At 37.4% G+C, this 25,393-nt stretch overlaps 1 protein-coding gene across 3 annotated transcripts in view; it reads left to right on the plus strand.

The window, feature by feature from the left end:
- Nucleotides 1-79: 79 nt before the first annotated feature.
- Nucleotides 80-25,393, plus strand: part of LOC121314673 (histone-lysine N-methyltransferase SETD2-like) — a 113,190-nt gene continuing 87,876 nt past the window's right edge. Inside the window, exons 1-3 of one of the 3 annotated variants that reach the window (XM_041248161.1) lie at nt 82-261; nt 8,328-8,472; nt 23,671-23,692. In XM_041248161.1, the coding sequence (XP_041104095.1) occupies nt 8,444-8,472; nt 23,671-23,692 (51 nt within the window). In that variant the 5' untranslated portion in view covers nt 82-261; nt 8,328-8,443. Of the gene's footprint in view, nt 262-8,327; nt 8,473-23,670; nt 23,693-25,393 lie in introns of all 3 variants that reach the window. The other 2 variants (XM_041248163.1, XM_041248160.1) reach the window with 2 other exon arrangements.

Genomic DNA, 25,393 nt, shown 5'->3' on the forward strand with positions numbered 1-25,393 from the left:
AAATACAGATAAGACACTTTTTTTTTTTTTTTTTTTTTTTTTTTTAAACGAACTGTATTTTTTTTTTTAACTCGTTACTACACGGTTGCATTGACCCGGTCGCAGAGATTCTATGTCTGTTTTGCCTGTTTGATGAATCTCGTTTCGAGAACTTCCCGGTTTGGAAATAGGGTTTGCTGGATGTTTTTGAGTGAAAAGAAAGGACATATTCTTATCGGCGGTGAAGATGGGGGACTTTTATGACCCAGAGCATCCAACGGAGTGAGTATATGTGTTATTTGTATAGTAGTACCGTGTTTATTCAGTGCATGTATAGTACTACAGCACAAAACAAACAACAAAACATAACACACACCATGAAAATAACAGTAGTTTAAAAACGATCCCTCAGACAGATTGTGATTTTTGTTTGTGCTCATTTTATCGTGCATTTAAAATAATTCTCTAAAAGGGGACTTTGCTAAAAGTGTTGTTTTGATGGAATACTGGAGGTGTCTGGCTAGACGTGCGGGTGAGTATTGAAGAATTTGAAGAGGATTGAAGTATTGAACAAGAGGCACGCTTTGCATTTCAACAGCGTGTAAAACTAAATGTATTTCCAAAGTGTAATTGGTGTAAAGCATTTATTCTTCATCCGAATTGTGCTTTTGGCGGGGAATGTAAGGAAACAGCGGCACAGCAGCACTCGCTACAACAGGCCTAGCTGCATTTGTAAGTAGGCCCAGATCCCCGTACTACAGTAGAACTGTCAGCCCACCTGTGAATGACGTCCAGTGAGGGCATGGGAGCTTTACTCTGTGATGTGGTTATACACACAGACCGATTTATAATATATACGAACAATTATATATTGCTCATGTATTACAAATATAGGTACAGTGTTTACATTCTGTGCATTTACCTTTTGTTTTTAATCTCTAGGATAATGCATTGTTCTAGCTAATTGCTAGACGGGCATAAAATAAAAACACCTTGTCAGAATTTAAAAAAAAGGGGACGGCGGGGGGGTTTTTATTTTAACAATATGTTTTATTAGGAGGTAAAACTATGGGAATACAGTAGTAAGTTCGCTTATACTATCAAGTGAGTGGTAAGAAATGCCTTCTTTCTGTGTTACAATAAACACTCCCACAAGCACAATGAAACAAAGAACACGTCAAAATAATTAGCCAGGGAATGACACGATGCTTTTGCCAAGGCGAACGACCTTACAAAAAGCACGGTGTCTAAACTATCGGTTTAGAAACACAGCTCTAAGGGCGATTGTCTTTTTACCCCTCTTTAGGGATTACACATAGGTCTGCCTTTTTACATTGTCATTGCCGTCTCCTTTTGTGCTTTTCTGGTAGGTAATGAGACACTGCAGTGGCAAAGCGTTAACAAGAAGGTTCTTTACACGATTTTGATAGTATGAAATGTTTTTCAAACATGAGTACTAGCGACTACATATTATTATTACTACTTTGTTTATTTAGCAGACGCCTTTATTCAAAGCGATTTAGAGACTATGACACATTACTGACCGCTCTTTTGGAAGGCCTAAAATTAAATGTCAGAAAAAAAGTAATTAAATACTCTCCCGCCGAGGATGCATAGGGGTCATTCGCGTAGTCCTATAGGGTTACTTAAGCCCTTGCGTAAAAAAAAAAAATGTTGTAAGGTCTATAACATAACTATAGTGTTATTTGTGTGCGTCATCCCCTAACATGGAAAGAAGTACTGGTATTTTTTACCAGCTTCGGACACTCGCTATTTGAAGGGCTTAAGTTCCACACCCAGCTCATCTTTTGGATGCAGACACACACAGCACCTGCCCTGCTGCTACCTTTTTCACAGTCACACCAAAAAAATTGTTCCGCAGAACTGGTTCCACTTCAGCTGGAATGTAGTGGAGACTCACAAGGTTACATACATTTAAAAAACAAACAAAAAAAAAACAACTTTTTACTAGAATTTAACATGTCTAGTCAAACGGTTGTTGACAGCCATATTGGATGACAGATGAAAATGAAGAAACAATGTTGATATCTTTTATTCGATGAACACAAGTTTAAAAACAAAAGTTTTCAACCACACAGGTCCCTTCATCAGGAGAAATTAGGTTTGAGAAGTAGTGTAGACTACATATCTAGATGATTCGATTGGCAAGTTCAAAGGCTTGCAGCAAAAAAATGTTTTGGAATACCTGCAAACATTACTGTGGCATAAATTAGGCCATTGGTGAAGTCTCCTGGAGTTTACCTTAAAGAGCCAGTAACTTCAAAAGTAATTTTATTTATTTAGTCGCCCTTCCCTTATCTTTTTATGGCATTTGCTAATTGCAATTATTCTAAGCTGTTCTGAGTTCTTAAGTTATCATTTTATTTTCTTTATCTGCCTTAACCAGTTTGTGAGTTTGTCTGGGAAGTTATAACTGCTCAAGACCTAACAGACTTCCTAATTCCATTAAAATCATGTGACAAAATGGCTTACGCGGCTGATCCACCTACTCTCCCTCTACAGGTTCGTTGGGTCAGTGAGAAAGGTCATATGGTTTGAATGGAAGCAGGATATGTTTAGTGCTAGACAATTGGAAGTGTTGAGACAAGCACAAAGCAAGTTCAAAGCCAGGTAAAGACATTGTGTCAAAAACACTTAAAATGATTGCAAACATCATAAAAAGACAAGGTAAAGGCGATTAAAATACAATTGCATTTGAAACTAGTCAGACCTACTCATGCGATCACCTGGTCTAAGTGACCACTTTAAATTCCTTCTAATGATATTTGTGCTTTTATTTAACTGTATTAAGCGACCACCTGTCTAAAGGCCCTTACACACCAGATGCAATGCGATGAGCGACATGACGATGCGACACGAGAAAATCAATAAAACCTCTGTTTTTTAATAGTGCTGTTCACACCAAAGGTGACACGACAAGCGACGTTGCCACAACACAAATTCCAACGCGAGCGTTGGGGGGGGGGGGGGGGTAGTACAACCTGGTCCTATTTTTGCGAATTCATTGAGCGAAAACTAAACAACGGAGCAATCGGAGAACAGCTTCATGTCATGTGGTTTGAAATCAAGCCCTGTTTCACTTTGTGACGGAGTGCCCACCCCTTGAGTGTATTTTTTTAAATGTAGGTATTCATTTAATATTATTATTATTATTATTATTGTTATTATTATATTGTGTATATGCAGACGGACGAAGGCCGTCCACCATGATTATTTTTTAAGATGATGGCAGAAAGCTGTGCGTTTATATTTTGTTTGGTTGTTTAAAAAGCTCATGCAGAAGGTGACCAGTGACCAGAGATGGTATAAAAACCTGCAGCTTTCTGGGCACCAAGAGGAGTGTCAGAGGCGAGACGTGAGTCTAAATTAATAGCGAAACAATTGCTATGTCTATAATATGTTTGTTTAGAATTGTTAGTGTTCTGTTCACTTTGGCCAGAGTGCCCTTTTATACAGGTGTACCTTCTGCACAAGGTTTTTAAATAAATAAACAAAACACAAACGTACTGCTTTATGCTGCCATATTAAATAGTAAATAATCATGTCAGATGGCGTTCATCCATCTGCACGTAAACACAATATATATAAATAGTAATAATAATAACAACAAATGTATACCTACATAAATAATAAAATACACACAAGGGGTGGGCCCCCTGTCACACACTTTAACTGAAAATGGAGGTAAAGATCATACTTGCAGTACCTAATTTCCCTGATCTATAATAAAACATTTTCTATTGTTTGTTAGTCATACTTTCTGAAAGATCTAGCAAATTTTCAGCTGTCACGTCATTTCTGTGATCGCTTCTGGTGTGCACTGTGTTTTCGCAGCTAATTTGTCGTGTTACCTCAGTAAAAATCGAGTCGCGTCTGGTGTGTGAAGGCCTTAACATGACCAGCGACCATAATTCTCTTACCCAGCAACTTGTATTAAGCACCCTTACACAGGGCTATTGTTATAAGAGAAAGAAATAAATATGGTTTTAAATGGGACGTCCTAAATTAAAGGAATATGGTAACCATTTTAGCGGTCTTATCCGTAATCAGTAAAACAGCACTCTCTTGTAAAGGAAGAGAGAAAACTTGGATAAACAAAAGGTCCTCCCTACATGACAGAATTTAAGTTATTAAACTTGTAAAGGCAGTAAGTGCCAGAAAAACTGCTGAACAATTTGGCACTAGAAAGACGCAGATACAGCATTTTGAAACAAAAATAGGGCTTAAAGAGGACGGCCGTTATACGAGGGCGACCTTTATTAATAATAGTACGATTTTCAAACGTTGCAATATTTTATTATGTTATTTATGAATTTTTAGAAGTATCGTGGTTGCTTATTTTCTGTAATACGGTAGCCTACCTGTATGTAGCAGCGTGTGTGGCTAACCTACTCTGACTACAGTACATTTGTCAGTGACAGTTACCGAGAGCCTATTAGGTGAAAGCTGGAAGGCCAGGGGAGTACTGTACCAGCGAATCAGGAGTGTGTATTGGTTGTTAAGGGGCGGGCAAATGCTGGTATGGTAGTTAAATGCAAGAGTGTGACGTAGATGTTTTTCTGCACCAAAAATTACTTCAGAATATCAGGTTGATTTCTGTAAAAACTTCAATATATCCTACACATTTTTTTTCTCGCTGTAACTTGCTTGTTTGTAATTTCTCTGCAAGAGAAACCAAAACTACATCTTCTCAGATAGTAAGCACATTGTTTTTATTTCTACGGGATTGCCTATGGGAATTACAATTGAACTTAAAACAAAACACAACCACCTATAAGAACTTCAGAAGGACTGCTGTTCTGTTAGTAGTTTTATCTTGCATTTTCTTTCAGAACTGTACTACCATAAAATAAAATGTCCTTACTATATGTGTGTACATGTCAATGCTAGATTGAGGTTACAATCAGTACATAGTCAGTGTTGCGTGTTTGTTTGTTTACTGTGTGTGGGTTTTTTCTTTTTTTTTAGTAGGGGGAGAAAAAAATACCTTAGTTTCTTTATTCATAGCGGTGTTTATTCGAGGGCAGCTCTATTATAAAGCTAATATATGATTGCAGCGTCAATACAAGAGTGTCTCTAATTCGAGGGCGGCGCCAAATTGAAGTAATATGGTATGTATTGCATGTCATGATACATGTGCGTTAACTTATGAAAGCAACCAAATAAGCTTTAAGGCAAAATCAGTAGGCAAGTATATGTTAATAAACTATAATAAAGTAACAGACAAACTAATGTTAATAAACTGTCAAACTAAATTAGCACAGCACCCCTTCACGTTAAAAAATGCAGCAGCAATATACAAGACGTGCACACAGGGTTCTCGCCAGCGCTGTTTATCGTAACAGGCCATTACGTTGTTACCTAGAAAAATGGCACTGTAATCCGGCCGCTACGCTGTGTTTTCAGTTTGCTTAACCGCCAAAAAATAATAATAATCTTGTGAAACATTGTTGATTTTTCCATTATGTGAGAAATTGATTTGCTTAAAATACTTGTTTCAGCTCTCAATACTCTTCAGTGGGTTGGTTTTGATAGCATGTTCTTTAGTTTGGTGCGTGTAATGGGTACGACACGCAGATGAGATTGAACTTCACTGAACTTTGTTTGCACATTCCCCCCAATGTTGACGGGTGAGACTAGATCCTCTGTGCACCCCTGATACACAACTCTGTAGCAACAAACACCGTTGCAGATCTTTATTATTATACCATAACTACGTTCCCTCTAAGACTTTCATTTAGTTAGCCATTGTTATAAACCTACTGTTTCAGCAAGGCAAATAGTATTTTATTTGAAAACGTGTAGATATTTAAATGCCAGACCCTACAAGTTCTGAGTAGGTTTACAGAGATATTCATGTACTGCATAATACTTTACATTATTGTGACTGTGACGTGGTTTTCTTTCCACTACAGTATGGTAAAGCAAAATTGTGCCAGTAGACAGTGCTATTAGTGTATGTTAATATTAATGCCTCCCTGACCAACCGCAGCTCTCGTTACACAAGGTTGTACTAATGTGATGAATAATATTAGTAGGATTGTACAGCCACTACTGTGTTTGTATATAAAAAATAAATAATGTGTTCTTTTGCCGATTCTGACATTAAAACTCTAAGTTGGAATGAGATGATTTATTGAGTATAAATGAAATAACAAATGTGCACACATTATATTAAAATAAACCATTTTAATTTAAGTTTGATGAGTTATCAGGTTACAAAACAGACTGTATTGGTGCCAAGAAGGTGATCTTTTAAGCAAAGTTCGTGTTTCTTTAGCTATAGTATTTACAATAGAAAAAATCGGTTTCGCCACAAGGGTGTTCCCTTAGGTGAAGTGTTCTGTTAGGAGGCGTTCCTATATGCGGATACTACTGTAATTTATAGTGCATACTGACATCTCATGAAAGAATAAACTGGCCCATGGGTAGCTTGGAAAAAAAAAAATCTATTGACATTCACGTTCCTGAGCTGTCCTGCATTCTCATCACATTGGCCTATCTTTCTGTCATATACTACTTTCTGTTTTAAAATAAAAATATTGACTTGCTGTAATTTAACAATATATAGTCAAAGTGTCTTAATAGTTAATGTCTCCTGCCACTATTGCTATATTGAAATGTCTCAAACTGAATATAAGTCTGTGTTAGTTGTGGTATGTCATTAGCATAGTTTTCCACAATTAAATAACTAAAAATCTGCGTTTTTCTGCGATTAAAGTAACATGCTAAAATTGACCTTTTTCTTTGCCCCCCCCCCCATTCCCCTAGCACACAAAAATGAAATTCAAGACCTGCCCTTTTTATGTTTAATTGTTAATTTCGTTTCGGCTGTGCAGGTGTTTGATGTGATTGAATAAAACGTTTGAGTTGTATTTGATAGTTGTCTTTCATTTTAATATTGATGTTTAAAATGTACCGTGTTAACGCCTGCCGGCCGCGGTTTCAGGTATGAGTATAACCGCGGTGGTTCTAGTGTTAACGTGGTCATTTTTGTTGCGCATATGTAGAATAACATTGTCTGGCATTCGGTTCAAGTACTCGAAATTTCAGCACTCAAGCACTAAATTACTCGAAATCCCCCCCCCCTTTATAAAAATAAATAAATAATTTGATTGCAGTTGTGTTTTTTTTTTTTTTTTTTTTTTAAAGATGGGGACTCGTGGAGATGGTATCTTCTTACTACACTAAAAAAACATGGTAGAAACTGATTTATATTACACCTGTTCTCACAAGAAAAAACTGGACTGAAAGAATGGGGGTTAGTACTAGTTGCTGTACAAGATATAGAAGATGCAACTAATGAGATTAGTAAGTGATATTTGCCAACTCACTATTGATCATAGTGTAAAATGTTTTGCAACAATGTCTTTGACATTTTAAATAATAAATATAAATGTTTTGAGTAGTACTGACCACTTCTGATACCTGAACCTGTTGACACATTTTCAAAAATCTATAGTTTATGGACATCACTCAGAAGGAAAAAAAGGTAAGCTGAAGAAAGTCAAAACATCAGTAGTATGTTAACATCTACAAGCACTGTATGCCCCGCCCATGGTGTATTCCTCCCCACACCATCACACTACCTCCACCATACCAGTCACACTGCACAATGCTCTCCTAGTTGTAGTACTTTCCCCTCTGCCACACTCAGTCATCCATCAGCAACACTGAGGTCGAACCATGACTTGTCTGTGAAGACCACCTGTCTCCTGTACCACCCAGAGTGCTGCATCCCACTACAACCTCTCAAATTTAATTCCATTAGTTTGAAGTCCAAAGCTCCCTTCAGCAGACTCAGACCACAAAGTAAAGTACCCAGGGGGGGGGGGGGGTACAGTGACGTCTTCCCTGCTGGCCTACCTACTCAACTCTTGTTGTAATTCTGACCTTTTTACCATTTGTTTTTATTTTTTCCACCCTTTTTCAAGGATCAACCCTCAAATTAATTCATGTTTGAGTGTGGGCTATTCCATGAAAATGTTTGTTACAATTTAAGTTATCAGTACTAAACTTTTTTGATGCAAATTATTAGGACTGACCCATCACTATCAACACAAAAAATGTTAGTTTACTATCATCAGTGTAACAAACATACTATTTTCATGAAAAGGCCTTGCTGCTCTGTATATTATTTTGGATTGACCAGATAGCAGCAAGTTGCTCTGTGCTAGTCTGTACACTGCAGGTATGTTGCTGCAGACAAATGCAGCCAACGCGGTGTACTGTCACACCTTTTTTATTTAAAGGTTGTGTTTAGCGGAGAAACCCAATGACGAGTAAATGTGGAATTAACTGGAGCAGTGTTTCTTTAATCCTGTCAGGTGTGAAATTACCTTGAAGCGCTTGCTGCTCTGAGTTCATTCCTGCCAGGCCAGAGGCTGCAAACCAGCACTGGCTATCGATTTGCAGAGACCCCGTAACGTGAGACCACCAGTAAATGGATACATTCGTGGAAACAGAGATCAGGTACCACCCATTGTTTACTCACACACACAAAGGGGACTCGAGTGTTGCAGAACCTAGATCACCCCCCCCCCCCCCCCCCCCCATTTTTTTTTTTGTTTGCATTCATGTAAAATTATAATAGTCTTTCTGTTTGTTGATGAATTCCACCCGGCTCTATTGCAGTTGGTGCAAAAAGTTTGTGTATTTTTGTTTTACAATGTGTGCGTCAGAGTTATGATTGAGCTGTTTCCTCCTGTGAGCTCACAATGGCTCTTTGCATACACACAGTTCACTGGTTCTAGGGATGCATTCTGTGTGTTTACCATGATGCAGTTTGCTACCACATCCTGCTCCTGCTTAAATTCTTCTGCATTCCCCAAGGATAACATAAAGCACAGCATACACAAGGAAACATTTTTTCCAGACAAAGTGCCTCCTTGTGTATGCTGGATGTTTCCAGAAACAAGAAAGCATGTTTCCTGGAGCAGACCAGGGTTCTACTTTATAAGAAACATTTTGCCTTTTGTCAATCGGGAGAGACTCTAAGCATGAATCATTGATCATGTGACTATGCAAGATGATGACTTTTACAGAAGAGTGCATGGAATCCTGCTACAATCATTAATTTTATTGATATGTACGCTGGTGCATTGTAGTGTCATTTTGGGTTACTAGTGGTCCTACAAGCCTTGGCAGCTCTTCAAAAGTGTCTGGATCCATACAAACAAAATACGATAACTTAAGCATAGCTCATTTAAAAGATTATGGTCTGCTTCCCTCTTCTCACGATTTTTTAGGATCCAGTCCCTTGTCCATATGATTCTGTTCATGTGCTTTCCCGTTTTACAAAGTTTTAGTGCAATTACAAGTGCAGCACCACTCAGTGCAATAGGCTTTCTTCCGTTTTTGGAGCTGAAGTTTCCAGACAACATTACCTGACAAATTTTATAAAGAAATGTGTTTCCTTTTGTATGGGGGGCTTGGGGTGCACAGACAGGTTAGAGCTGCACAGTTTTTTTTCAAGATAAGGGTTATTGGTGTTGATTGGGCTAATTTTACATTCCTAGTGAAACAAAGAAACAGCTGCTTGGCTTTTTGTGTAGTGCTGTTCTCCACAGTCTAAAGCCTGTTAGGAAATGTTTTTTGGAAACTTCAGGCTTCAAAAATGAAGAAAAGCCTTATTGCACTGAGTGGTGCTGCACTTATAATTGCACTAAAACTTTGTAAAAGAAGGGGGGAACACAGGAACAGTCGTGTGGATAAGGGACTGGATCCAAGTCTTTAAGAGAGCATACCATAGTCTTTTTTCTCTAAGCTTAGTTATCCCAATTTTGTTTTGGATCCAGACACTTTTGAGGAGCTGCTGAAGCTTGTAGGACCACAAATAACCTGAAATGACACTACGATGTGTTGGTGTACATATAAATATAATAGTTGATTGTAGCACGATTCCAAACCATTTCACCTTCTGTAGAAGTCATTGGGTGCATTCACGGAGGTCATTCTGCACAGATTCTGTGCAGAGTCTGACCAATTTAGCCAATGATTTTCTAAGAATGATCTCCATGAACACACCCATTGGCTAAGTGTGTCAGAATCTGCGCAGAATGATCTCCGTGAACACACCCATTGTCTTTCATAGTCACATGATTGATTGACTCATGCTCACAGAGTCTGTCCTGATTGGCTAAAGGCAAAATATTTCATGAACATGCTTCTCGAAATACAACACTGGTCTACTCCGGGAAACACAGAAAAATCCAGCATACACAAGGAAACATTTTGTCAGTGAACATGTTTCTTCATATATGCTTCGCTTAATGAGAAAGGCAGACAGCATAAATCCAAGCAGCGATTTCTTCATGTGTTTCACCTTTTGATCAGTAAATTAGCCCAATCAAGAGCCCTGATCATCACCTGTGGGGAGCTTGGTTGGAATAATGGTTTCATGCAGCACCTACATGTTAAACAAACAGGAAGAACAGTGTGTGACTCCGCTTGAACTGTCCTGTATTTTTATTTATTTATTTATTTATTTATTAAGGAAATTTTACATTCCCAACACCACACAATGCTGAATTTTGCTACATTAATCAATATAATGTGAATGCAGTGGTATTTGATGTTTGTCTCAAGTCCTGATTTTGTAGAAAGCTAGGAAGTTTTTATTGTAAGGCCAAGTTTTTGTACAGTAGTTCAAAGTAACATTACAGTTAAAAAGTAAGGCTATAGTTAATGTGCATCATACCGTGAAAGTTAGCATTAAAATGTGTATTTATCTGCACTATGTACAGTGAGAGATGGTGAACGAAAGACCTCCTTTTTTTTTTTTTTAGCGTGCAAAATTTTTTTAGCGTGCAAAAATGCCCTGAACTGTATGATATGCCCAATCCAGATTATAAGGATATGCTAAAGAAGCAAGACACCTTGGACACCGTAGCGGCCAAAGTAGACATGTCAAGTAAAAATATCCAAGCAAAACACTTCAAAGTTTTTTATATATATATATATATATATATATATATATATATATATATAGCTCTGGAAAAAATAAGAGACCACTGCAAAATTATCAGTTTCTCTGGTTTTACTATTTATAGGTATGTGTTTGGGTAAAATGAACATTTTTGTTTTATTCTATAAACTACTGACATTTCTCCCAAATTCCAAATAAAAATATTGTCATTTTAGAGCATTTATTTGCAGAAAATGACAACTGGTCAAAATAACAAAAAAGATGCAGTGTTGTCAGACCTCGAATAATGCAAAGAAAATAAGTTCAGATTCATTTTTAAACAACACAATACTAATGTTTTAACTTAGGAAGAGTTCAGAAATCAATATTTGGTGGAATAACCCTGATTTTCAAGCACAGCTATCATGCGTCTTGGCATGCTCTCCACCAGTCTTTCACATTGATATTGGGTGACTTTATGCCACTCTTGGTGCAAAAATCTAACCATTAGACGACCAGGTGTTGTTGCTGAAGCACCCCCAGATAAGTCCAATTTTCAGCTTTGCCCAACACCTGGTCGTCTAAAGTCAGACGGAGACCTGGAGAGGCCTACAAGCCGCGGTGTCTTGCACCCACTGTGAAATGTGGTGGAGGATCGGTGATGATCTGGGGGTGCTTTACCAAGGCTAGAATCGGGCAGCTTTGGCATGAATCAAGCCAAGTACAAGGTTGTCCTGGAAGAAAACTTGCTTCCTTCTGCTCTGACAATGTTCTCCAACTCTGAGGATTGAAATTGCCCTAATGAGGACACAATTACCTTACCATTGGCCTCCATCTGTGAACCATTAAAGTTGCTGTCATATTTTCTGGATAAAAAAAAACCCCACTGTTGAAGGATCATTGGTAAGGCTGTGAATCTGAAGGAAAATGAAGACCAAAGAGCATTCTACAGAAGTTAGAGATAAAGTAATAGAAATGCATAGATTAGGGAAAGGGTACAAAATAATATCCAAGTGTTTGGATATCCCAGTGAGCACAGTTGGATCAATAATCAGGAAGTGGAAGCTACATCATACCACCCAGGCACTGCCAAGAAAAGGCCGTCCCTCAAAACTCTGCGCTTAAACAAGGAGGAGACTTGTGAGAGAAGCCACAGAGAGGCCAACAGTCACTTTGAAGGAGCTACAGAGTTCAGTGGCTGGGAGTGGAGTGCACCAGTCAACCATATCAAGAGCTCTGCATAACAGTGGCCTATATGGGAGGGTGGCAAGAAAGAAGCCGTTACTCAAAAAGTACCACCTGAAGGCACATCTGGAGTTTGCCAGAAAGCATGAGAGTGACCCAGCTGTGATGTGGGAAAAGGTTTTGTGGTCAGATGAGACCAAGATAGAGCTTTTTGGCCAAAACTCGAAGCACTATGTGTGGTGCAAACCCTACGCTGCCCATGCCTCAAGATACACCGTCCCTGCAGTGAAGTATGATGGTGGCAGCATCATGCTGTGGGGATGCTTCTAATCAGCAGGGACTGGGCATCTTGTTACAATTGAAGGAAGAATGGATGGAGCAAAATACAGGAAAATACTACAAGAGAATCTGCTTCAGTCCGCTAAAAAACTGAAGCTTGGGAGGTAATTCACCTTTCAGCAGGACAATGATCCCAAGCACAAGGCCATAGCAACATTGGAGCGGTTCAAGAACAAAACGGTGAATGTCCTACAGTGGCCCAGTCAAAGTCCTGATCTCAATCCCATTGAGAATCTGTGGTACTATTTGAAAATTGCGGTCCACAAGCGCCGTCCAACCAACCTGAACAACCTGGAGCAAATCTGCCATGAAGAATGGGCCAAAATCACTCCGACACTGTGTGCAAAGCTGGTACATACTTACACCAAAAGACTTGAAGCTGTTATTGCAGCGAAAGGTGGCTCCACCAAATATTAATGTGTGGGGGTTGAATACTAATGCAAGCAAAATATTTCAGTTTTTTATTTCTCTTAAATATTTCCCAACATAAAACCAATGTCACCTTACAATAATTGATTTTGAGTTTCAGTGTTAAAATAACATATCGAACAGAATGAAATTTCAATGTACCATTTGTAATTCATTAATATGAGAGAATTGGTCAGGGGTCTGAATACTTTTGCAAGGCACTGTATATATGTGTGTATATATATATATATATATATATATATATATATATATATATATATATATATATATTATATATATAATATATATAACAATGTGTATACATATATATATATATATTATATATATACATATCAGTAATATGTCATTTATAATATGTAACGTTTATTAATATAAATTATAAATTATATTAATAAATTTCATCTTTTTTTTTTTCTCAATGTTAACGTGATAATACATTTACATATTGCAAGGTTTCCTGCCGCCAGTGTAATATGAAAAACTGCACGGCTTATCGTTTTCTGTCTTCCTCTACTGCTTCCAGTGTAATCAGACCTTTAGAGAAGCTTTTAACTTTGTTTGGATAAACCATTGCATTATATTCCTCTACCAAACACCTACTCGGTGCAGAGGTTGCATGATTGTTCATAGAGTTCTGTAGTTAATGTACGAGTGAGGATGACTTAATAATCAACAAATCCCCAAATTGACCGGCTGGGTAGTTTTACAGGCATCCTCATGAGTGAAACAAACACAGCAGTCCACAAATGGTCCTGAAATATTCTATCAAGTGCAATGTATGGAAAATAAAGTATGTTTAAACCTAAACAGCTGAATTATATCAAGCCCCATATCTGCTTGTCCTTTTGTTGTAGATTAGAAGGGTGTGGTTCAGCCAGTTCTGTTATTGGGTAAGGCAAGGTGTATTCCAAAATGAGAGCTTTCTAAAAGCTATATATTAAAAGGGTATTCTGAACTCCAGCCATTTTGTATTTTCTTGGCTCACAGCAAGAAATCTAGGGAGCTGTGCTAAACCTTTTTTTTTTTTTTTATATATATATATATGTAGCCCTTTAAACGTTTTGGATAAAACTGCACAGGGTTTGAAACATGCTTGGTTAGAACTTAGACCTGCTCTGTTTGTATCCAAAATGGTATGAAAGGATTAGGTTTAAGGAGGACCCAAAAAGACCTATGTAATTGACCAAGGGTGGTCTGATTTGAGACCTGCTTTTAAAACTTAAGGGTTTGAGTGAAGATTGTATAGGGTCGTCTGGGACTACAGTGAGGTATAAATTAAAGACAACCTGAATTGGAAGGGATTGGCAACCATTGATTTGGGTCTAGAAGTTGTGTGTTGGGCATGTTTGGGTATTCATCTAGTGTGCTTCAAACTCAATGGTTTTAAGAAAGTACATACTGTACTTTTTGGTGGATGATAGAGGCATCTCCAACAAGCTAGATGTACATGTATTTGTGCTGTTTTCTGACAGTGCTGTGCTTCAATACTGCAGAGCTTTATTTAAACCCATCCAAGCATACAAACGGTTTGGAAGAGTCAGTTGGGGGTTTCATTTTGAATAAGGAAGTCACAGATTTGATGCCCAGGAGCAGCCCATGGAATCTATGCTGCTTGATGGTGTTGAAATAGAAAAGGTTGCGCTGCTGGTTTGGTTCAAGACCACCAAAGAATTGGATGCTGATTTACTCTACAATAAAAGGTTGCATTTATAATAGACACTGGCAGACTCACAAACAGGAAAGTGTAAATGAAAAAAACTGACGCAGATATAAAAAGGATAGAACCCTTGATATACATCATAGGAGGCTGTGTGGTCCAGTGGTTAAAAAAACAGGCTTGTAACCAAGAGGTTCCCGGTTCAAATGCCAGCTCATCCACTGACTCGCTGTGTGACCCTGAGCAAATCACTTAACCTCCTTGTGCTCTGTCTTTCAGGTGAGACATTGTTGTAAGTGACTCTGCACACCCTAGTCTTCACACACCCTAGTCTTGTATCTTTGTGATGGTGGCTCACTATGAAAGGTGCTATATGAAAATAAAGATTGTTGTTGTTGTTATTATTATTATTTATTCTTATCTCATTTAAGGGGGTATTGGCAGATTGGTTGGTTTGAATCGCGTTTGAGTCAGTGGTCATTACTGTCTATAAGTCGTCTAGAGCTGCAAGCTGACAGTCTGCCAGTAGTGAGTAGTTTTCTAATGTGTTATGCCATCTGAATTAAAAAAAAAAAAAATTCATCCACCCACTGATCAGGGGAGCTGTGATGAGTCTACTAAAGGTAATAGGGAAAAATTATGAATGCCAAATAACTTTACCTTCAACTCACTTTTTATATTCTAATTTACTCTATACCACCAGTAGTGGTGTTTGAGCTTAGCTGCTGTTGTTGTTTGAAGTGTTAAGTGTACTGCTAGTAATGTATGGAACCTAGCACTGCCTCCTCCTACCCACCATGCTTTGCTCTTATAGATCTGGCTAGCATGTATTAATTCACTGCAGATCTGTTGCTTGTTAACCTTGGAATAAGCAACACAGGGCAATCATTTTCCAGACCCCCACACACAGTAAAACTCCACCTGTGACTGTACTATATGATGTGTGGAGAAGAATCTGTGCTAATAATGGGAAACCTTTCCATTCACTCATGCAGAGAGTTAATCTTTTGTTAATAGTGGCTAAATCTTTGGAATTCTGAAACTTTAAAACACAGGTCAGGAAAAAAAGTGTTATATAACTTGGCAGTAGCTGTTAGGAACACAAGAGAGAGCTTTTTGTAGTATTAGTGATTTAGATGCTCAGCTGAATTAACTTTAAAATGATCAGCTACCAAGATGTTTTAATGTAGAGTTCAGTAATTAGGTAATCTGCAGTACTGTTGCCTATGCAATGCTGTAATCCCTATGCTCATACTTTTAATAAAATGCATACACACACATACCCAGGGTGGGACAAATCACTTTTTATGCTGGTTGCCATTTGGGCCCCTTGCTTTCAAAACCTGGTGGCCAAGTAAATTTTATGTAGGCCAACATTTTCAAATGGAGACAATATGAGGAAACTTGTATATTTTGCAAATACATTGCTTTTGCATGCTTTGTTTTCATGTAATGGTTGTTTTTTTTTATTTATTATCTTTTAAATTGTGGGAGGGGAACTATATACAATCGATGTGCCAGGGAACTAACTCCATACAATTCTGTGGAACTATATTCTGTCCATAAATTGCCAGGGAACTATATGTTCCCTAAAATTTAACACGATTGACAATAAATGCCAGGGAACTATTTTCTGTGTGAAGTATATACTATATACCGTATTTGCTCTAATAAAGTCAAGAAATTGAAACATAATCCTGAAGTTGGGGGGGTCGACTAATACACAAGCAAACTTATGAACCTACCTATAATTTATAGTAAGAGTCTGTATTTACTGATTCATGCTTACTGGCGGCAGCATGAACATTAATGAGTGGAATAATAATAATGATAATAATAATAATGTTACCTTTTCTATTGCATGACTCTGCAGCATAGTGCTTCCGTGGGAAACAACAGCACCTCCATTGTTGTGGGCAAATATTTGTTGCCCTCATTGCCAGAGCAAATGCTTCCAATTTCTCTTAAATCAAAGTGCAAACATCTCGATTTCGTGAAAACGATTGTGACATTGGCTATATATATAAAAAAATAAATCTCAGGTTTGTTTACATCCAGCAGCTGTCACGGAAGACACACAGTTTTATTGAATTACAGCAGGCCATAAGGATTTACACAACCTGGAAATATAGGGCACAGCGCTATAGTTATAGTGTCTATAGAAAGTCTACACCCCCTTGAACTTTTTTCACATTTTGTTGTGTTAGTGTCTCAGAGTTTCTTGCATTTAAATTAGGATTTTTTTCCACTTACCTAAACACCATACTTCACACTGTTAAGGGGAAAAAGTTTTTATTGAGAAAAAAAGTATATATTAAAAATACAAAACTGCAACATCATAATTGGATAAATCTCCACCCTCCTGAGGAATACTTGGTCGAAACACCTTTGGCAGCAATTAGAGCTGTGAGTCTTTTGGGATAGGTCTACCAACTTTGCACACCAACATTTGGCAATATTTGACCATTCTTTACAAAACTGTGAAAATCTCTGTCAAGTTCCTTGGGGAGCGCTGGACAGCAATCTTCAAGTCATGCCACAAATTTTTGATTGGATTTAGGTCGGGGCTCTGAATGGGCCACTCAAGGACATTTACCTTTTTGTTCCTTAGCCACTCCAGTGTAGCTTTGGCTGTGTGATTTGGGTCGTTGTCATGCTGAAAGGTGAACTTCCGTTCCAGTTTCAGCTTTCTTGCAGAGGGCAATAGGTTTTCCTCAAGGACTTCTCTGTGTGTAACTTTGCTCCATTCATTTACCCTTCTATCCTGACAAGTGCCCCAGTCCCTGCCGATGAGAAACATCCCTTAACATGATGTTGCCACCACTATGCTTCATAGTAGGGATTGTGTTCTTTGGGTGATGCGCTATGTTGGGTTTGCACCAAACATAACGCTTTGCATTTAGGCCAAAAAGTTCCGTTTTAGTTTTGTCAGACCACTTTTTACCACATGGCTACAGAATCTCCTGAGTTTTTTTGCATGCTTCAAATGGATTCAAGGTCGGCTTTCTTGAGTAATGGCTTCCTTCTTGCCACCCTACCGTACAGGCCAGATCTCTGGAGTGCTTGGGATATTGTTGTCACGTGCACACTTTGACCAGTCTTGGCCGTAAAAGTCTGTAGCTCTTGCAAAGTTACCTTTGGCCTCTTGGTAGCCTCACTGATCAGTCTCCTCCTCGTTCGGTCATCCAGTTTAGAGGGACGGCCTGACCTAGGCAGGGTCTTGGTGGTGCCATACACCTTCCACTTCTTTAATAATCGTCTTGACCGTGCTCCAAGGGATATTCCAGGCCTTTGATATTTTTTTTATACCCATCCCCTGATCTGTGCCTTTCAACAACTTTGTCCCAGAGTTCTTTTGAAAGCGCAGTGGTGCTCATGGTTGAGTCTTTGCTTTGAAATGCACTACCCAGCAGAGGGAACCTACAGGAACTGCTGAATTTATCCTGAAATCTTGTGAATCACTACAGTTTAACACAGGTGGAGGCCACTTAACTTGGTGTGTGATTTTGAAGATGATTGGTTACACCTGAGCTAATTTAGGATTGCTATTACAGGGGGGAAGGACACTTATCCAACCAAGCTATTTCAGTTTTCATTTAATAAATTTTCTACAAATTTCTAGAATATTTTTTTCACTTGGAAGTTGTGGGGTAGGATATGTAGATAAATAAAAAAAACTATTTTAATATATTTTAATTCCAGGCTATAAGGCAACAAAAGGTGAAAATTTTGAAAGAGGTATCTGCCGATCTGGGTAGATAGTGCAGGTAAGCTTTTGTAAACTACTAGAACAAGACATAGGGCCTATATTTAAACTCTTATAATTTGTAAGTGTTGGAAGTGAACAGGCATAGTTTACTTGTTGCATTTACTTCAGAAAATTAATATGAAGAATATCATAGTATTGTGTGCTTGACAGCAATTTTATTTATTTGTTTTACAAGTCACACAAGTAACACTTTGCGTTTGTACTAGTAAAAACACTTCCTTATCAGTGCCATGCCTTTAGGCTACCGATTTATTGGTGCACCCCTACTAGTTACCATATTTACATATTTTTTTAGGTTTAAGTGCTATAGTAAAACAAATAATAATCTTTTTTTTTTCTAGATTTGACAGAAGCAATATTAGTTATTTATTGGACATGCACAATCCATCAATTTTGTGAAACTATTAAAACATTGATTGACAAGTATGATTATAATGGTAGAAATAAAATGCTTGTAAATGAGATTAGTCAAACCTGTATTAAGAGACCTGGGTGGTATAAAAGAGGGCCCATGACAGATTTTCTATTTGTCTCTGACATGCTTACCTATAATTGTGTGTTTCACATACGCTGTAAAAGCCAGCAGATGTAATATGAACAAAAGGAAGTATGTAATTTAATAGCATTCATTTAGATAATGCATTTACAAAAAAAAAATTGTGAAAGTAATGAATGCTTGCCTGTCTCAGGTCACACAAAATGTTTTAAATCCTTTGCAAATTTCAATGCCTGTGTCTGCCTTTCAGGTACGTGTTGATTCATTGCTGCTGGAAACCAACACTGTGCAAATTGTTTTCATACTCTTAAGTATGGCTTGAATTTTCCTTTTAGCGGTTTGCCTTTAAGTCTTAAGTCACCACATCCTAATTATAAGAACATTCTGTTAAATTAGCGGGAAAGAACAACACGAAACGGACACATTGAAAGCTACCTAGTTCCAGGGAAGTGCAAGAACGAAATGCAAGAAAAGTAGCACCAGGGGAAGTGATTAAGGTCATTGCTTGCTCTTGTGTTCGAATAATGAAGAAGGTGAAACAGAATCAGCAAGTCAATCAGGACATAAAGGTAAATAGAAGTGACTTTGTTTAGTAATTAACAGTTTAAGATATTGAATCGGCTCAAAACACGGTCACATGAACAAAAATAAAAACCTAAAACTTCAAGCCCTGTTTTTTTCACAATTATGTATATGCGTCTTTCTAGTGCCGAATTGTTCAGTAGTTTTTCTGGCACTTACAAGTTTAATAACTTAAATTCTGTCATCTAGGGAGTTTTCTCTATTCCTTTACAAGCGAGTGCTGCTGTTTTATTGATTACGGATAAAAGACTGCTAAAATGGTTACCGTATTCCTTTGAATTCAGCACATATCATTTAAAACCATATTTTTCTTATAGTAAATAGTCCTGTGTAAGGGTGCTTAATACAAGTTTGAGTCCATTGCTGGGTAAGAGTTGTGGTTGACAGACAGGTGGTCGCATAATACAGTTAAATAAATCCACAAATATCACTGGGAGGAATTTAAAGTGGTCACTTAGTTCCGGTGGTTGCATGAGCAGGTTTGACTGTATGTTTTGCACCGAGTTCAAGATTGATTACACTATGTAACACAATTTTTGTTCCTGGGTAGTAAGTGTTATTTCCTAATTGCTTATGCCTCAAAAGTATAGAAAATGGCTATTATTCCCCACAGACTTTGCTTTTGTGACCAGGACAGTGATATTTTGAAATTTACCTATTTCCAATGAGAAAACGGTCTTTTCGTTCACATAAAGTCAGAAAAAAACAACATATGAATCCAAATTAACATGTATTTATACTAAAGTAATACAAAAATGACTACAAAAGACCCCTACTGCTTTGTCACACACATTATACAGAGTAATGTGCAAAACTTTGGGACCACCCCAGTAATTAATTTACATTGAGTTGCGTGCATAGAACTAATAAGAATGGAGTGTGTGTGTGTGTGTGTGTGTGTGTGTATATATATATATGTGTGTGTGTGTGTGTGTGTGTGTGTATATATATATATATATATGTGTGTGTGTGTATATGTGTGTATGTGTGTGTGTATATATATATATATATATATATAATCAACAATAGTTTAAATATTGTCTTTCAGAGATTATATTTTCTATTTCATTTATTATCTTTTGATACTTTTGTTGCATATTGTAATGGCTGATTTGACATTTACTTAGCTGCTGCCTTTATTCAAGTTAACCCATCTATTTGATTCAGTCTCAAATAACTCAAGATATTTAAATACATAGCCAATAATATTTGTAATGTTGGATTTATACAACACACTGGGAATTAAGGCTTAGGCTATTTGAGTAGGAATAGAATAAAAAAAACAAAACAAGGTTTATACTGTGTGGAGAGCAAGTAGCTGCTTCTGAACAAAAGAAATCTATTGTTAACAGTAAAAGTCACTGGTTTAATAATGCAAATGTTTTTTGATTTGCGTCAAATAAGAACCCAAAATTATAATATTATAATTATATATTATAACAGTAAACGAACATTCAATGAGGAAGTAAAATGTCTAAGATTCAAAAGGCAACATCATAGATGAAGAGAAAAAAATGCAAATATATTAAAAGTTTACAGAGGAAGATACGGACAACATGCCCCACATGTCGACCTGTTCCTATCCAGTTTTAAATAATAGCATAACTGAGGCAGAAGTATTAAAGGGACTAGGAGCTCTTAAAATAAACAAATCCCCTGGGCTGGATGAGATCCTCCCAACAGTAACGGTATCCTGGGAGACAGTCCGCATGGTTTTAGGAAAGGGAGATCGTGTCAGTCTAACCTACTTGGTTTTTTTGAGGATGCAACATCGACCATGGATAATTGCAATGCATATGACATGGTTTATTTAGATTTCCAGAAAGCTTTTGACAAAACCCTTTTGTGTCTTATTTATTTTATTTAGTCTCCGCCAAATAAGTCTTTTCTTTTCATCATTTTTTTGTATTCACGTCATTTGCTTCACTCCCGGTGTGCATACTTTATTTTGCGAAAACCCAGATTTTTTTCAGATTTCTGTCAGGTAAATGTTGAATCACCAAGTTTTAAACAAAGAAAAAAGATAATTTACATGTATTTTTTCACTGATTTAGATTTTAGAAAATGAGCTAAATGTTGACTTGCCAAGGGTAAACAAAATATTTAAATTCACTGATTTATGTTAGAAACCCATGTTTAACATGTCAGCTGAATTTTCACTCACCAAGTGTAAAAAAACAACAAAAAAAACAGATTTTAAAATGTTAAATTTGTGATCCGTATATGTATTTAGCTAAATCTGGACTTTTTGTTAAGGTCTAACGTTTTAATATGGGGGGCTGGCATGACAAAATATATGCCAAAAAAGGGGAGTGGCATTTAAAACACTGCAACACTGATCTAGGCAGTATAGGGAAGCTATAAAAAAAGGCCAACAAAATGTTCGGATATATAAAGTGTTGAATTTAAATCAAGGGAAGTAATGTTAAAACTTTACAATACATTGGTAAAACCTCATCTAGAATATTGTGTTCAGTTCTGGTGACCTCACTACAAAAAGGATATTGCTGCTCTAGAAAGAGTGCAAAGAAGAGCGACCAGAATTATTCCGGGTTTAAAAGGCATGTCATATGCAGACAGGCTATTATAATTGAATGTATTCAGTCTTGAACAAAGAACACTACACGGCAATCTGATTCAAGCATTCAGAATTCTAAAAGGTATTGACAGTGTCGACCCAGGGGACTTTTTCGACTAAAAAAAGAAACCAGGACCAGGGGTCACAAATAGAGATTAGATAAAGGGGTATTCAGAATAAAAAAATAGGAGGCAATTACACGTCTTTACACAGAGAATTGTCTGGAACCAACTCCCCGGTATTGTTGAAGCTGGCACCCTGGGATCCTTCAAGAAGCTGCTTGAGATTCTGGGATCAATACTAGCAACCAAATGAGCAAGATGGGCTGAATGGCCTCCTCTCGTTTTGTAACCTTTCTTATATATGCGCATTGTGTACTTGCTCCTGTAACGCAGGTCGACCCTGCTTCTTCAAAGAGGGTCCGACCTGGGTATAGCATGGCAGTGTGAAAGGGGCTTTAATTTATTATAAAACCCATTACTATAATAGATTTGACTGTTCCACTGCCGACCGTGGATGGGAGCTCCTAGAGGGCGCCGCACAATTGTCTGAGCTCCGTTCGGGGAAGGGGGGGGTTCGAAGTGGCATAAGTCAGCCAGGGTGTCCTCGGCTCACTGCCCACTAGTGACCCCTGTAGTCTGGCTGGGCCCCTGCGGGCTTGCCTGTAAGCTGCCGGGAGCTGCGTTGCCCTCCGATGTTGTAGGTCTGCAGTGTGATAAGAAGCGGTTGGCTGACAGCACACGCTTCGGAGGACAGCATGTGTTTGTCATCGCCCTCCCGAGCGCGGTGGTGGTAGTGGTAAGCTGAGCCTAAAAATAAGTGGCTATTCTAAATTGGGAGAAAATGATAAAAATTAAAATTAAAAAAAATAATAAATTGGTGACTACTAAATAAAAAAAATATTAATTTTAAATACATGCACAATAAAGCTCCATTCATAAAAATAAACTGACCTGCTCACAGAAGACTATAATCTTAAAGCAGCTTTCAGATATTTGTCTGCCAGTTTGGGACGATAACATTTTCAGTTATCTATTATCGACTGTAAATGATCACAATAATCATGATTATCGGATTAAATAAATATATATATGTATATAATGTCTTGTATCATGTCTTGTTCCTAACCTTGTTTACCAACAAAAAGCTAATATAATACTAACTATAGTATTGCTAATACTACATTTAAGTTTGTTTTGCTCTTTCCAAATTTCTGCATATAGGATACACAGTAATGCTTTCTAGTTCATAGAAGTTTTAAATTGATTTAAAAAAAAAATCAGCTATTGAACAGTTAAGTTTTTTTTTTTTATAAAAATGGTAATGTTTTATAAACACTTGGTATACGTTTCTTCAGTCGTTTCGAGTTGTATTGTCTTTGCCACACTGTACAGCAGTCTTTTTTGCCGTACTTCCTCGCTGTTAAGCGCCTTCCCATTTGACACATTTCCATTAAAGTTTTTGCGTAATAAGAAAATGTGCTTCCTGATGGTTATGTTTCAGTGCTGTTCAGACAAACAAATTAAATGTTCCTGGCATCTCTTAACTCTGTGTAATGATGAACATAATTGTTTTGGTTACAGTTGCTTTTCAGTAACTGTTGTTTTTAGCTTGCATGTAGTTATAGGGTTATTGTTTTTGATGCACAACCATCCAGGCCTATTGTTTTTGATGTTTTTTAATGTTTCTTTCTCTTTTTTTCTTGCATGCTTTCCTTGGATACCCACAGTGAAGAGGGAAATGATTTATCGGTAAGTCAACTGATCAACATTGCTAATGTGTGTTTAACCTGCTGTGTGCAGAGCAAAAATGTAATGTCATTTTGAGGTTTAAGCTTCTCAGCACTACATTTCACTCAGTTTTTTTTATATGGTGAAACACAGGAATCTGTCAATTTTGAGGCTTGGTGGGGCTGCACAGAGGACATTCTGGCCAATCTAAGCCCTTCCCCCAGAGGCGCTCAGCCAATTGTGTGCCACCACCTGGGAACTCCTGTCTGTCAGCCCGCTGACCTTGTTAAGCATTATTTAAACCTAAGTAGATAATATTTCATAGCACTATAAAAGCTTAAAAACAGTGCTACTTGCTACCTTACTAAAATGGAGTGCTGCCATTTGTTTAAGGCAAGCATGCAACATTCCTCAACACTTATCGACATTCTCTGCACATTCTGAATGGGTTTGATATGTAAGACAATGTTTTGCAAAGGTGTACAGATGTGGATGTTTTCAGAAAGCTGTTTGTTTTACGTCCTGTTTAGCAGCCTCTGTAGTAGCCTTTCCTTTTTAATGTGTGATTCTGAAGTTAAATAGTGATCGATCGTGTTTTCTCCAAAGTCAGGTTACAAGATGTGCAAAAGATGTTGGGTTTTTTTTGCTTTGCTGTCCATTTTTGGTATTTTACCTCCAATGCTGAAAACTATTTTAATTACTATTAAGAAAGGAAAGGCTATTGGTTAGAGATATTCATGAATAGTATACAGTTCGTTGATTTCTTAGTCAAACGACCATAACATCATTAGTATACATGGTGAATATGGCTTATCACACAAAGTGTCTACTTTGCGTTAATATTTTCTCGTTGTAATTGATCATGTTTCACATCGATGCACAAGAATAAATTCAACTTCCCATTCAGAACGGAATCCAACATTTCAATAACTGATTTATCAGTTTTACCGTATTAATTTAATTTAGACATGATCTACCAAACTGAACAATATGTTGTCAATCTCAATTGGTTCTGTAGTCAAGTTAACTCAGAAATTGGGCAATGATCAAATTATCTGCATTTATTAGGTAACTCCTTTGAATTACACATTTCAACAAACAATACGTTTCTTACACTCTAAAACAGTAAGTTATATTCTATTCCTAGAACAGTTTATCCATTAACTTCATAGGATTAGCTACAGTTAGTTTCTCGAGTCATGAATTGTTTAATATTTGATATGTTCGATACATACTGCTTTTCAACAAAAAAGTAATCTTCTTTGGTGATGAACACTGCTTCTAAGTTCACCGAAAGTAACAGACTGTCGTTCTTGTCATAGGTATTGTGTTGCATCGGCTCTCAGCAAACAATAGTTATTTTCAAAGGAAGTAGCTTGTTGATTTCCAATAGTTTTGCAGCATTTTCTTAGACTTGTCAGAAGGTTTCTGACTGGAAATAGTTCATCAGATGTAAACTCAGTTAAAAAAATACGTTGCAATTGAAATGTTATGTAGTTTGTAAAAGTGTTCTCATTGCAATTCTGATCTACAGCTAGTATATGACCTTAGGCCAAGCAGCTGGCTATGCTTCAGTTTGTTTTGTGCAGTGACATGGAAACAAACCTGCTTTCAGATCAGTCCTGTTTACTGGTTCAGTCTGTCATAGAGCAAAGAGCAGGCCTCTTTGCAAAGCTGATTTCAGCCTTCTCAGAACATGATTTTAGCCAGTCTTCAGACCAT

The sequence above is a fragment of the Polyodon spathula genome, chromosome 4 (assembly GCF_017654505.1).
Source record: "Polyodon spathula isolate WHYD16114869_AA chromosome 4, ASM1765450v1, whole genome shotgun sequence".
Taxonomy (NCBI): domain Eukaryota; kingdom Metazoa; phylum Chordata; class Actinopteri; order Acipenseriformes; family Polyodontidae; genus Polyodon; species Polyodon spathula.